The sequence below is a fragment of the Bison bison genome, unplaced genomic scaffold (assembly GCF_000754665.1).
Source record: "Bison bison bison isolate TAMUID 2011002044 unplaced genomic scaffold, Bison_UMD1.0 scf7180017864329, whole genome shotgun sequence".
In the NCBI taxonomy this organism is placed as follows: Eukaryota; Metazoa; Chordata; class Mammalia; order Artiodactyla; family Bovidae; genus Bison; species Bison bison.
In genome coordinates this window covers 4,305,420-4,320,673 of record NW_011494901.1, presented here as the reverse complement: position 1 = coordinate 4,320,673, position 15,254 = coordinate 4,305,420, and the positions used below count along the sequence as shown (strand labels likewise).

Sequence of the window (15,254 nt, the reverse complement as noted above, 5' to 3'; positions counted from 1 at the left end):
GCCATATCTGCCTCTAAGTAGTGTGCGTGCATGCATGGTAGGTCGCCTCAGTTGTGCCCAACTCTGAGCGACCCCATGGACTGTAGCCCACCAGACTCCTCTGTTCATGGGATTCTCCAGGCAAGAATACTGGAGTGGGCTGCCATGCCCTTCTCCAGGGGATCTGCCCAACCCAGGGAATGAATCCATGTCTCTTACGTCTCCAGTATTGGCAGGTGGGTTCCTGAATGCTAGCGCCACCTGGGAAGCCCGCCTCTAAATGGAGCTACCCTTATAAAACAAAGCAAACAACTGAAATACGACTTTTGTTTCAAGACAAAATGTTGCTCCAAAAAAGAAATTTTACAACTTTCTTACACTGAAAAATTGTGCCAACATCTGACAACTTTCCTTGCCAGGAAATGTTTGACATTTTTAAAAATGCTCCAAAACAGTCCACTGACTGTCCTTATGAAAAAAAAAAAGAAGAAAATCTCACTTTACTCTTTCTTTTAGTTGAGCTGCATCAGCATTTTAATTATACAGTCCTTGTCATCCTTGTGGGTCTCAGGACATGAGTGTTTCTCTTGGAACCTCGAACAATCGTAACTAGAGCTGAAGATGTGGCTGGCTGACAGCAGGGTCCCCCAGTGAGGAGGGAGGCTGTCTTGGGATTCCTGGGGGAATAGAGATGTTCTCTGAACTAACGACCAAAGTCACCTTGAGCTGCTGGGTCTTAAATCTACCTTCACTTATCTTTCCCGGGAAGGAGGATTTGGGAAAGCTGTAGTGGAACATAAACAGACAAAGCTCATCAGGTGACAGCTAATTTTAGACCTTTAAGATACTTGGGGCTGGCTGCAGTCACGTTCCGGGAAGCTGCTTATGTTGGAGGTAAACGAGGCTACACCGCACATGACACGCTGAGAGCAGGGGGATCTGAATCTGATGCTGCCAGATTCAAAGCACTCAGGCCTCTGCTCAGAATCAGGAACGACAAAGTACATTTCTTGGCCCTGACAACTTCCTGGACAATTCATGCAGTGATACATTCCTGAGTACTCCTCTGAAGGTAAATGCAAAAACTTGTAATTAATATCAAAAGTAGATGGTAAGAGAAAATGATTTTTCTTTTAGTTTTCACAATATATTTTATTTGATAATCTTATAAAATACATTTTAATCTCCAAATCATATAAGGAACACCTATGCCTCAACAAAAAACTAATAAACTGATTTAAAAACAGACTAAGAACTTGAATAGACATTTTTCCAAAGAAGACACAGAATAGCCAATGGACATGTGACAAGATGAGCAATGTCATCAACCATCAGAACCAAAATCAAAAGTACAATATCATCTCACACTCGACAGGATGGCTATTATCAAAGAAACAAAACACAAGTGTTGGTGAGAGTACGGAGAAACGGGAACCTTTGTGCATTATTGGTGGGAATGCAAAATGGCACTAACTGCCATGCAAAACGATAGGGAGTGTCCTCAAAACAAAATAAACTGTCACATGAGCCAGCAACTGCACTCTTGGGTATTTATCCAGAAGAACTGAAATCAAGATCCTGAAGAGATGCTGGCATTCTCATGATCACTGGAAAAAGTGATTTTTAAAAAGAGTGGTCAACTCTTTTGTTAGTCTGAGAGCCGCCCAGCGAACTCCTCTGAGTCTGTTTCTACCAGGATCAGCACCCGAGAACGCCACACTGCATTTCGATGGTGAAGATCAACTCCAAAAGCAGTCAAACTGCTATAACTTAGATGGTTTTCAGAAAACAAAGGTAAAGGGCAGACATAGTATATGATTAGGAGAAGGTAGGAGAGAGCATGGAAGGCTAATGAAATAATATGAATTTAATTAACTCTGTAAATCAGGACACATTTGATGCACACTTAGGTTGAATGTTATGTGCTCAGATTTGCTGAGAGCCAAGGCCGCTCCTCAAAAGGCCCTCCCCTGCTGCCTGTCTGATTCAATGCAGTTGGGCTCTAAAGCAAAGCCCGCTGCCCTGTGCGTGGCACACTCACACTGCACTAGCGCGTCCCTCTGTGCGCTCCCACAGGGCCACTCTCTGCAATTCTCTTCCCTCACCTGAAAACAATACCCACAATATGCATTCAATGTTTTTCCTCCTGGACTTGGGTTTAAAGAGACAGGAAGATCTTTTTAGTACCGGGGAAGAGTCTACTGGCTGGTTCTCCCAAAGGAGGACCAGAACTTTCCTTTCTTTATCGCTTCTTCACACTGTTTACCACTGAATATAATCAAGAGCCATCAGAACTAGTTCTCACCTTGCCAGTGGCGAAAGGTTTTTAAATCCCACTTTGTTGTCTTACCTAATAACTATAAGGCCATCAAAGTCCAGTTTTATGTCTAAAAATGAAAGCTGTACTGGAATTTCACAAGTCTAAATCAAATTATAATTTTATTATAATTAAGAAGTATAATTTTATTAAGAAGTAAAAGAAGGAATCAGTTCCTATCCGTGAAGAACAATGTTAGTAAGGCCCTCCAGCTTACCAAGAAGTGCATAGCCGTACAACTGGGAACTCAACCCCACTGAGTTCTTCTGCTTCAGGCCTGGGAGTAACAGGGAGGCACCGAAGTTCCTCTCCTCTTCCCACTGAAACAGAATACAGCAGGTCATGGTGTAGCCAAGCAATGCTTACTGTATGCAGAAATGTGAGCATTAATGACACAAGAGGGAAAAAGAATATGCTATAACATTAGGTAAAAGAAACAAAATAATCATACTAAAGCTCCATGATAATTCTGACTTTGTAAAGAAAAGATATTGGTTTGATGAAAAATGCAGAACAGAAACGCCCAGTATGTTAACAGATTTCTAGGCAGTGAAATTATAAGCAATTCTGGTTTTCCTCTTTGTGCTTTTCATTCCTTTCTGAATCTGGGGCAGTGAATAACAGCTCCTTTTACAATCAGAAAAGCAAAACAAAAATAAAGAGCCTACTCTGGATCAACACGGCCTCGAGGCAATCAATAAAGATTACCCACGCTATCGGCTCTGTACTCACATTACTATGACACGACAGAGCAGGCTTTCTGAATTTTAAACAATTCAGCAATAAGACTCCTCCTACTTCATAGTGTTCAAGTATATACAACTATTAGACTGCTTTTAGACAGATTAATGCCTCTTAAAAATAAATTAGGCAATCAGAAACACTTAGTGATCACTTCTTTCAACCCAGGGTGCAACATTACACTTCAATAAAGTTGAAGCCTTTTGAGACACGGGGAAACGGGAGGCAAAAACACAAGCACTGCTGAGGCTGCTGCACACGAGCAATGGCGGTGACAGGGCTCACTGTGACCGCAGGCCCGAGCAGCACCTTGGCAACTCCCCGCACAACGAGAGCCCTGATCATCTCGGTGCCGGCGCTGTAGGAGCACACAGCAGCCCAAGTCTTTGTTCTGGCTTAGAAATACAGAATGCAAAGCTCAGGTGGCCCTGCACTGGTCAGAGAATGAACAAGGTGTGCAAGCTACCCCTGCAGCCAGGGGTAAGTGGGGCACCCCTGGTGTTAATGGGCACCAAAACCTCTTTCTTGGGAATGACCTTTGTGCAATGCAAGTGCAATTTCTTAAGGTTTTACTAAACCTTTGAAACAAGCAAAGACCTTGGGAGAAAAACAAAGCCTCCACAGGCGCTTCTGCAGCACACAGAAGTTAAGAGAGCTGGTAATTAAGGAGGTCATTTCACTTTCAAAAGCAAATCACTCAAGCTTTGATTTCCCTCCACATAAACTGCATGAAAAGGGGCTCAGGGAATAATAAATATGGAACCTTAAAGATGTTTTTCCTTTTCTTTAGGGAGAAACATGATCCATAGTATCAGGATGCAACAGGGGCTGAAGGCCAAATGAACAGCATCCTTGCTCTGCTAGAATCGATGGGGGGTGGTGATGGCGGCTGCAATGGTGATGCTTCCAAAAGGACTTTGACAGAGGTAAATGAAAACAAACAAATGTGTTAGATATTTTCTGACGACTGTCTGGAAATAACTCAACTACGAAAGGCCACTGATGTGTTAACGTAAGATATTAGGTCTCTTCCAAGCCTTCTACCACATGTACTGTTATGGACTAAAACAGGAGCTATTTTCAAGGTTTCCTCATTTCATGCTTCTGCTTCTCCCTTAATACAAAGCAAACCCTCCTTCTCTCCCTCCCTCTTGTACTCCCCTTCACAGTCAAGACATCTGCTCGCTGTCTCCTTTTGCACTTCTGACTCACTCCATAATCCACTTCAACTTGGTTTCTGGCTCCATTATTCTGTGCCCTCATACCACTAAATTAAATGTTCTTCGTAAGAGTCCTCATCTCACCCACCTTCTCAGGAGCATTCTACATGCAGACCATCTTCCCATGGTATTTGTCCCAACAAAGTCTTGATTCTCCTTTTGGCCTGTGGCTCATGTATAGACATTTATATATGGATTTATAAATTACATCTCCAGTCCAGATTTTTCCATTCAGATGTCAATTTCCCTTGGGAAATCTGACTGTCTCAAAGGTATCTCAAAATGTAACACATTCAGAGCCAAACCAGTGATTTTCCTCACCAAATGAAGCTTTTTCCCAGAGTGCCTTGTGCAAACACCCGGCAGCTCTTTCAGGCCTCCCTGGTGGCTCAGACAGTAAACAGTCTGCCTGCAATGCGGGAGACCTGGACTCGACCCCTGGGTCTGGAAGATCCCCTGGAGAAGCAACTGGCAACCCACTCCAGCATTCTTGCTTGGAAAATCCCATGGCTAAGAGGAGCTTGGTGGGCTAGAGTCCATGGGGTCGCAAAGAGTTGGCCCCGACTGAGCGATTAACACAAACTAGTCAGAAACTGAGGTCAGCTTTCACCCTTACCTCTACATCTATTTCCCTCCCCAACATGTTCTTTGCCTCCTAGATACAGCAATCAACTACTCTCTAAGCTCCCAGCACGTTCTGGTCCCCACACCACCAGCATCTCTTGCTCAGATGACTATGATAGTTGTGGCTAAGACTGGATGGGGGCCAGAGTGGCTGTGGTCAGAATACTTAGATCAGAGCACAAAACTGATCATGTTACCCCATCTGCTTCAAACTTTTCAGTGGTTTCTTGCTATGTTTAAGATGCAGATGAAACAGCTTCGCATGACCCACCTTCTCTAACTTTTATCTCATCCTACGATCCTCTCTGTGGCAGTTAGACTTTCTAACTTCCTACCTTCTTCTATCCCCTTTCTGCTGACAATGTTCTTTCTGCTTCAGGGCTTTTGCATGTGACATTTCCTTTTTTTGGATTGTTCTTTCCCTCTTCAGTCTGTTAATTCCTATTCATGCTCCAAATATTAACTAAAGAAATACTTCCTTAAGGAAGTCTTCCCTAACTTACGTTTAAAATAAAAATAAACTCTCTACCATACAGTCTTTATAGTGCTCAGTATAGTCACGTGTTTTATTTATTAAATTTTTCTTTTCTGCCACGCCACGGGGCTTACAGGATCTTAGTTCCCTAAACAGGGACTAAACCTGGGCCAGGGCAGTGAAAGCACCAAGTCCTAACCACTGGGCCACCAGGGAATTCCATGTTTTGTTTTAAATGCCTACATTCTTCTTAGATTATAAGCAGGAAATGTTTGTTCACCATCGTAAAACGAGCACTTGAAACACAGGGAATACAGCAGTTGCTCAAAATATATTTAATGAACTAATGAATGTGAGGTATGCCACAGGCTATGACATTCATTTTAGAAAAACAAAACACACCATAAATTTTTTACAATTGGGGCTAGGGTAGATGATCTTTCCAGTTTCTACCCAAAGCAGTGTTTTCTGGGGTTACCTTTGAGGTTAAGGGCAAAGTCTGTAGGGCCAGACTGCCTGGCTTCATCACTTATGAGCTCGGCCACTTTATGCAGTATCTCTATGCCCTAGTGTTCTCATCTGCACGGAGGTGAGAGGATTGGATGAAATGAATAAATCTAAAACACCAAGAACACAGGAAGTGTAAAGTAAGTGCTATTTAAGTATTAGCTACTGTTATTACTGCTGTTACTCTTAGGGGAGCAATAAACAATTGGAGAAGGCAATGGCAACCCACTCCAGTATTCTTGCCTGGAAAATCCCATGGACAGAGGAGCCTGGAGGGCTACAGTCCATGGGTCACAAAGAGTCGGACAAAACTTAGTGACTAAGCAACAACAATGAAGAGATGAAACCAAAATTTGGTATTCTGGACTGACCCAGAGCAACCTTAGGAAAATACTGACACAAAATAAACAACCAGAATTTAATACCAGAAGCTGTGGTTAAAGCTAGCTGCCTCACTGCTTCATTGGCATGCCACATCCAGCTCTCACTGATCATCAATTACCTATTTCTGAATGTGTGAAGTGCACTCAGCATAGCTCATGTTTCAGAATGTACATAAGGACTTTCACTTGAGATTCTTCCAAGCAGAAGAACGTTCAATTCCACTTTGTTAGAACCCAGGACCTAAAATATATGGGTGAACACTCATTCCTGGTCGTGCAGGGTCACAGGGCTTCACAGCAGGTATCTTTTCCCAGATGCTGAGGGCAGGGCTTTCCTCTGGCCCCCACATCCCTACTGAGCAGCTGCTGCTTGCTTCTCTAAGGCTCTTAGTTCTGTTTCAATACAGGTCACTTACACTGAAGTCTGTCTTCTTTGCCAGGCACTGGTATAGAACATAGAGGGAGAGGAGCTGGGTGGAAGGAACTTCGAAAGCTTCTTGCATCATGATCTCAAAAACCACGGATAAGGCATCTGACAAGAAGATCAATGCAAAAATTAGCAAATTAGGTAACATCATCAAATCTGTATTTAACTATGCATGCATGCATGCTAGGTCACTTTAACTGTGTCCAACTCTTTGTGACCCTATGGACTATAGTCCGCCAGGCTCCTCTGTCCATGGCGTTCTCCAGGCAAAATACTCTCCAGGACGGTTTTCATCCCCTCCTCCAGGGGATCTTCTTGACCTAGGGATCAAACCCACGTCTCTAATGTCTCCTGCGTTGGCAGGTGGGTTCTTTACCACTAGCACCACCATAAGCACTCAAAAAGTGAGGCATGATAGAAAAATACAAATCATGAAGTTAAACATGGGCTGTGGTCCTAGTTCTTCTGTAAAGCAGGTCTTTCCCCTGTCTTTAGCTTCTATTGTACATACTGCTAGGTAGTAAATCAGGTGCTACTGTGCCGCTGTTCTCAAGGACACAGAATAAACCACTTGATTTCTCAGTATCACCTTCATGATGATAAAATACCATTTGTTCCATAGATTCCACAAGATTGTTGGACAGTCCAACAACATAATACATATGAAAATGCCTCATAAACTGTGAAGCAAATTTAAGGCAGCATGTCCACCACCTGGAAGAGTTAAGGCATACAGAAAGGAGGCAAGTATATTTTCCAGGTCACCCTGGTAAGAAGAGATGGAGAGGGCTGGGCGGAATGCCCCACTGTATGTTCTGGAACCTTCTTTCTGTTTTGGGAAAAAAGGACGAATGCTAAAGGTAATTTTAAATCCTAGGTATTACTTCAAAGACAGAAAACTGATGACTACGAAAAGGACAATCAGCTTCAATTTAAAAGAGTTGAAAGAATGGAAAGGAAATGCATATTCATAACTTGTAAGTCCCTGAGTTTAACACAGAAGATTCTTGTTTCCACATGAATGCTGATCACAGACCAGATCTTCAGCAAGATCTGATTTATTTCCCCTCAATATTCCACAACATAAGCGGAAGCCAAGAAAATCAAGTTCAAATAATTTCTTTCCCTTATTATTTGTTGTTAAATCAGAGATGTTAACATTGGTTTAAAATACAGTGCCTGCATATAATGTTTTGAATATCAGCTGCTCTTTTAAACAGTTTTTGCATATACTCATAATTATAAGAGTTAGCACTCATTTGTAGCTATTGCTAGCCAGCTGGTTTTCTATGTGTTGTCATGGTTCTAAATGAGGTCAAATGCAAGAACTTCTATATTCTTTTTGTAAATGGGTAAACTGAAATGGACAGGCAGACCAGGGAGGAGTCACCCAGTAAGTCAGTAGCAAAAAAGCGCCTGAAAGAGACATAAACAAACAAACAGTCCCCTACCCTACCAACAAACCAGTATTTTAAAAGAACAAGTTAAAGCTAAAAATATAGTTCAGAAAAATGTTTTGCCAACTGTTCAATACTGAATTCAAAATTACACATGAATAAATAAAATTCATCTCTAATTTATATTCATTTCAGTCAGCTTGGGAAGTGAAATTAGACTGACCTATATAAGATTTCCTGTTCATCCATAATTATTTATGTACTTTGATATTTCCTATTTTAACAACAAAAGTGTATTTTCTAATTTCTTGCCATAAACAACAATAATTTTCATCAGAAGTTTATTTACAAAAATTCTCAACATCATTTACTCTGAATTTAGGGGGGAACCCCCAAACTCCTTTTACCCTTCCAACATTTCCTTTAACAAGAGAGAAGAGAGAAAACTGCTACTACATAATTTTCCAGTGATAAACTAGTAAGAATTTTAAAATGTGATGTTCACAGAGAATGGAAGATGAAACATGCAAAAGAGAATTATCTTTTAAAAATTATCTTTAATTTTAGTTCAATTTAGGAAATGCATGTTTAAAATGGAATGAAAATGGACAAGGGACAATAAGCATTAAAAAAAATAATGTACAGCAAATATTTTTAGGCAGTCAACAGCTCCAAGTCTTATGAGAGAGAAGAGAAAGCAGAGAGGTCCTGGGTGCCCAGCCTAACCACTGCATCCCGATGCAATGGAAAAGGCTGAGGGTGAGGGATGTAACTCAATGACAGGAATCAAGGCGTCAAAAAGGAAAAATGACCACCAGTCCATATCCGTGTTTCTGAGGTAGTGACTACCATAACACAGGCAAAGCTCAGAACCAAGCTTGAGGATGAGATGGTGGAAGGGGAAGCCAGGGTGTATCTTTACACAATGGCACAGCCTCCTCTTTCCTTCTTCCCTGTCTGTGTAGCTAAGAGCACAAGTGTGCTGTACCACCCTTCCCCGTCCATGGAGACTGGCAGGGCTCCACCTGACTGCTCTGTAGGGTCTGCCACAATCCCCCTCTTTCCTTGGTCCCCCCCTTATTGTAGATGAAGGTAAGAGCCACTTCAGGTTAGTTCCACGGAGCCACAAGATTTTGGGGGTAAAGAAAACTCAAGAGATCACCGATGCACTTTGTCGTCGTTATTGTTCAGTCGCTAAGTCCTGTCTGACTCTCTGTAACTTCATGGACTACAGCACACCAGACTTCCCTGTCCTTCATCTCCATCTCCTAGAGCTTGTTCAAGCTCATGTCCAGTGAGTTGATGATGCTATCTAACCATCTCATCCTCCGTCTCCCTCTTCTCCTCCTGCCCTCGACCTTTCCCAGCATCAAGGTCTTTTCCAATGAGTCGGCTCTTTGGATCAGGAGGCCAAAGTATTGGAGCTTCAGCATCAGTCCTTCCAATGAATATTCAGGGTTGAGCCCTTTAGGATTGACTGGCTTGATCTCCTTGCAGTCCAAGGGACTCTCAAGACTCTTCTGCAGCACCACAATTCAAAAGCATCCATTCTTCAGGGCGTAGCCTTCTTTACGGTCTAACTCTCACATCCATACATGACTACTGGAAAAACCGTAACTTTGACTAGATGGACCTTTATCGGCAAAGTGATGTCTCTGCTTTTTAATATGCTGTCTAGGTTTGTCAGAGCTTTTCTTCCAAGGAGCAAGCATCTTTCAATGTCATGGCTGCAGTCATCATCTGCAGTGATTTTAGAGCCCTAGAAAATAAAATCTGTCACTGTTCCCACTTTTTCCTCATTTATTTGCCATGGAGTGATGGGACTAGATCCCATGATCTTAGTTTTTTGAATGTTGAATTTTAAGCCAGCTTTTTCACTTTCATCAAAAGGCTCTTTAGTTCCTCTTCACTTTCTGCCATCCATTAGGGTGGTATCATCTGTATATCTAAAGTTGTTGGTATTTCTCCCAGCAATCTTGATTCCAGCTTGTGATACATCTAGCCCAGCATTTCGTACGATGTACTCTGCATATAAACTATATTTAACTTATATAGCAGGGTGACAATACACAGCCTTGTCATACTCCTTTCCCAATTTGGAACCAGTCTGTTGTTCCATGTCCAGTTTTAACTGTTGCGTTTTGACCTGCATATAGCCTTCTTAGGAGACAGGTAAGGTGGTCTGGTATTCCCATCTCTTGAAGAATTTTCCACAGTTTGTTGTGATCCACACAGTCAAAAGCTTTAGCGTAGTCAATGAACAGAAATATGTTTCTCTGGGATTCCCTTGCTTTTCCTATTATCCAACAGACGTTGGGAATTTGATCCCTGGTCCCTCTGCCTTTCTAAATCCAGCTTGGACATCTGGAAGTTCTTGATTCATATACTGCTGAAGCCTAGCTCGAAGGATTTTGAGCATGATCTTGCTAGCATGTGAAATGAGCACAACTGTATGGCAGTTTGAACACTGCACTTACGTCAGAGACAGGGAAACAAAAGCCTATGGAGGTAAAATGACTTCCCTTCATAGTGAGCATGCTACTCTCTCCAGTATAAGATTTTATGCTTATACACTTCACATGCTGTAACAACTGTGATGTAAGTAAAACAAAGTTAGCAAATTGTGCTTAAAACAAAGTCAAGCTAACAGCTGAATTAATATAACCTTAACTAGCTGTGGAAGCTCAGGGAGCTTTATTGCATTAACTAAATTCACTGTCCTTTGCCCAAAGAGACATGAAGAAATAAATTTGAGAAACTCAGAGGAAAGAAGATCTGGATAGGAGTCTCCTATTTGGCCACCCGATAAGGTCAATCAACTGCACATCTATTTCTGACTGAAAGAGTGATATACAGATGTTATTAAGAAATTAAAAAAAGGTAAAAGTGCCTATATTTACTTCCCTTTGGGAACAGTAGATCCATTATAAATGGACCTTGGTTTGATTTCATACCTTTGTAATTTTCTTTCTTTATGAAATGATCCATCAGTAAGTTAAATGTATAGTTATCTGGAAAAATACCATATTGGACCTGCAATGAAAATAAAAGTAAAATAAGAGAAAAAACTCATTAAGTTAAGTTTATAATATATGCCTATGTATTATTCAGGAAAAAAATTTGTTCCCATTAGCTTTAAAATATCTGACTATCATTTTACGGCATCTGTGACAGTGAAATAGAAGCTGTGACTCATGCAGCTTGGTAACTGGAACTGTTGGTCAGGGTGAGAAAGTTGTGAGTGGGTGTCTGATACAAGACAACTGACGTGAAAAATAAAGCTCAATTCTAACACCTCATCATAACTTAAAAAACCCTGAACCAAACCAAGAATATAAAAAAAACCACATTCCACTGGTTCAGTGATTCTTTTAAAAAAGTATGAATATCAACACAAAAATGGAGTCCTAAGAGAAGGCACACATTAATCACACTATGCAGCATTTTCTGGTCCTTAGAGTGCTCTTCTCCCAACTTTATTAAAATATAATTCACATGTAACATTGTGTGATTTTAAGGTGTACAACATGATCATTTAACATGCATATATATTGCAAAATGATTACTACAATAAGGCTAGTTAACACATTCATTGCCTCACATAACGATCATCTTTTGGTGGCAGTGATGAGAATATTTAAGATCTACTCTCTTGGCAACTTTCAAGAATATAATATAGTACTCTTAACTACAGTCATCACACTATACATTAGATCCTCAGAACTTACTCATCTTTGGAAGTTTGTATCCTTTGACCAACATCTCCCCATTTCCAGTCTCCCTCCCCAGACCCTCATATCCATTATTCTACACTGTTTCTATGAATTCTGCCTTTTCAGATTTCACACATAAGTGAGATCATGAGATATCTTTCTTTAAATGACTTATTCTACTTTGCATAATGCTCTTAAGGTTTGTTCCTTTTGAATGGCTAAATATCCCACTGTATGTGTATGTACAGGCTTCTCTGGTAGTTCAGATAGTAAAGAATCTGCCCGCAATGCAGGAGACCCAGGTTCACCCTGCCTCCCCACCCCACACACATTTCTTTATCCATTCACCTGTAAATGGACACTCAGGTTTCCATGGCTTGGCTGTTGTTAATAATGCTTCAGTGAACGTGGGGTTGCAGGTATCTCTTTGAGACAGTGATTTCACCTCCTTTGGATATATAACCAGAAGTGGATTTGCTGGATCATATGGTATTTCTATTTTTAATTTCTTGAGTGATCTCCATACTATTTCCCATACTGGCTGTACCCATTTACATTCCCACCAACAGTGCATAAGGGATCCCTTTTTGCCCTCTTCTTGCCGGCATCTGTTATCTCTTGTCTCTGAATTTTTAAAGACCCAAGAAACCTGAGATTTTAGTGCCTTCCTGTGTGATTTTCATGCACAATGAAGTCTGACTACTAATCATCTAAACTGTGGTTATACATTTATTTAAAATTCTTATCTCAGTAGGATTACCCACTCCCATCAACCACCAGAAACATCCAAGGAATTTTTTTTCCAATTACACTCATCCTCCTTGAGAAATTCTGATAATCCTAAATCCCAGTTGTCAGTCTCTGCTGAACTGAGTCACTATTACTAGCAGACTATACAGAATGCCTCAAATGTGCTGAAATAAAAAAAAAAAAAAAAAAAAAGACGTTCAGAAGCTACTGTTTTAAAAGCTGCAGCCATGTTTAACTTGATCAAAGCAGTCATTCAGTCTGCAATAATCCCTAAGGCAGGGTAAAAACAAAATATTTTAGAATGATAAATCATTAAAGCTGGAAGAAAAGAAACTTAGGAATCAACTGGTCAGTGATTCTCAATCCTGGCTGCAAAAATCAACATGTAAGCTTTAAAAAGACACGAGTGAGGTAGGAATGGGCAGAGCACAGAGGATCAGGGGGCAGGGGCTGGGGAGCAGGGCAGGGAAACTAGCCTGTATGATACAATAATGGTAGACGTGGGTCATTATACCTTGTTCAAAGCCATGGAGTAAACCCTACTGTAAACACGGACTTTGGGTGATTTGTGTTTCAATGCAGGTTCATCACTGTAACAAACGGCTCACTTGGATGAGAAATGCTGATAATGGGGGAGGCACGTCCCCGCAAGTGTGGGGACAGGGAACATATGGAAAATTTCTGTACCTTCTGTTCAATTTTGCTGTGAAACTAAAATTGCTCTAAAAAAATAAAATCTAAAAAAAAAAATTTTTTAAACCAATTAAAAAAAATACCAATGCCTAGGTTCCAGAAAGACCAATTAAATTAGAATCCTGGGGGTGGAGAAAGCATCTATAATTTTTAAAAGCTTCTTACATGACTCTAATGGGCAGCCGAGGTTGGAAATCACTGATTTGGTACACCTCACTTGACTTAGAGCTGAAAAACCTAAGACCCCAAAGAATAAACTTACTATTTGCCTAAAGTGAAAGTGTTAGTTCATCACTCGTGTATGACTCTCTGCGACCCTATGGACTGTAGCTCACCAGCCTCCTCGTCCATGGAATTCTCCAGGAAAGAATACTGCAGTGGGCAGCCATTCCCTTCTCCATGGGATCCTTCCCAATTCATGGATTGAACCCAGGTCTCCTGTACTTCAAGCAGATTCTTTACCATTTGAAATACCAGGGAACCCTATTTGCATAAAGTTAAGAACAACTGGTAGAATTTATGTTGTTATAGCTTGGTTCTTCTGACTCTGTCTGGTGTGTTTTTCACTAAAAGACTAGTAACAATAAAAAGTAAGATAGAAACAGTAGATTTATTAGTGAACCTGCTTATCTACTTTATCAAATTATAAGCTTCCCCAGGAAAAGGATAGGATGTTGCCCATTTTTGTGACAATGCCATACCCAACCCAACATCTCACACACAATCTGTCTGCAACATGTATCAAGTTAAGCTGGTAACCAAGTAAGTCATAGGAACAAAAACTCCCAAAAACAAATTTAGTATTTCTTTTTGAGTTAAAAAACAGAAGGTTCAATGACACTACAGATATAATACAGTTCCAGAGAAATATTACTAAAGTCTTATTATGGGTCAAACCAGGATTGTGGCTTGAGATTCACAATAACAACGTTCTAACTTTTGTTCATTTTGTCCTTATTTCATACTAAGAGGGGAATGAAGAGTCAGCTGTTGGGTGAACATTCAGAAAGACCTAATTGTAGGGGCTTCTGGGGCTTGAGGGACTTAGGAAGACATGCTCTGAATAATCTAGGAAGTCTGTCTTTTCAAAAACGTGTAAGAGATATGAATGTTCCGGAGACTGTACTCTAGAAAAATGGTCATGTCTTTTACCCTAACGTCACCAAAGGAAACTAGGCAAAAACCCCAAGACTTAGGGATCAAGAATGAAACGACCACCAACAGAGTTTCTGTGATTGGATTACTTTTTCCTTTCACCTCTCCATTTTTAAATCACTATGCTTTGAAAAGCCACAGCTACAGGAATCTTTATTTTTAATGTGCTGATTAATTTATACCAGCTCCATTCTAAAAGATTCAGTTCAGTTCAGTTCAGTTCAGTCGCTCAGTCCTGTCCGAATCTTTGCAACCTCATGAATTGCAGCATGCCAGGCCTCCCTGTCCATCACCAAACTCCCGGAGTTCACTCAGACTCATGTCCATCGAGTCAGTGATGCCATCCAGCCATCTTATCCTCTGTCATCCCATTCTCCTCCTGCCCCCAATCCCTCCTAGCATCAGAATCTTTTCCAATCAGTCAACTCTTTGCATGAGGTGGCCAAAGTACTGGAGTTTCAGCTTTAGCATCATTCCTTCCAAAGAACACCCAGGACTGATCTCCTTTAGAATGGACTGGCTGGATCTCCTTGCAGTCCAAGGGACTCTCAAGAGTCTTCTCCAACACCACAGTTCAAAAGCATCAATTCTTCGGCGCTAAGCTTTCTTCACAGTCCAACTCTCACATCGATACGTGACCACAGGAAAAACCATAGCCTTGACTAGACGGACCTTTGTTGGCAAAGTAATGTCTCTGCTTTTGAATATGCTATCTAGGTTGGTCATAACTTTCCTTCCAAGGAGTAAGCGTCTTTTAATTTCATGGCTGCAGTCACCATCTGCAGTGATTTTGGAGCCCAGAAAAATAAAGTCTGACACTGTTTCCACTGTTTCCCCATCTATTTCCCATGAAGTGATGGGACCAGACGCCAT

At 41.0% G+C, this 15,254-nt stretch overlaps 1 protein-coding gene across 4 annotated transcripts in view; it reads right to left on the bottom strand.

The window, feature by feature from the left end:
• The window catches only part of MRPS27 (mitochondrial ribosomal protein S27), a 103,904-nt gene that overhangs the window by 5,946 nt on the left and 82,704 nt on the right, over positions 1-15,254 (bottom strand). For all 4 annotated transcript variants that reach the window (XM_010853564.1, XM_010853566.1, XM_010853567.1 and 1 more), the window contains exons 6-8: positions 11,025-11,103; positions 6,663-6,778; positions 2,514-2,616 (exon numbers count right to left, since the gene is read on the bottom strand). In XM_010853564.1, coding sequence (XP_010851866.1) covers positions 2,514-2,616; positions 6,663-6,778; positions 11,025-11,103 — 298 coding nt within the window. The remainder of the gene's footprint in view (positions 1-2,513; positions 2,617-6,662; positions 6,779-11,024; positions 11,104-15,254) is intronic.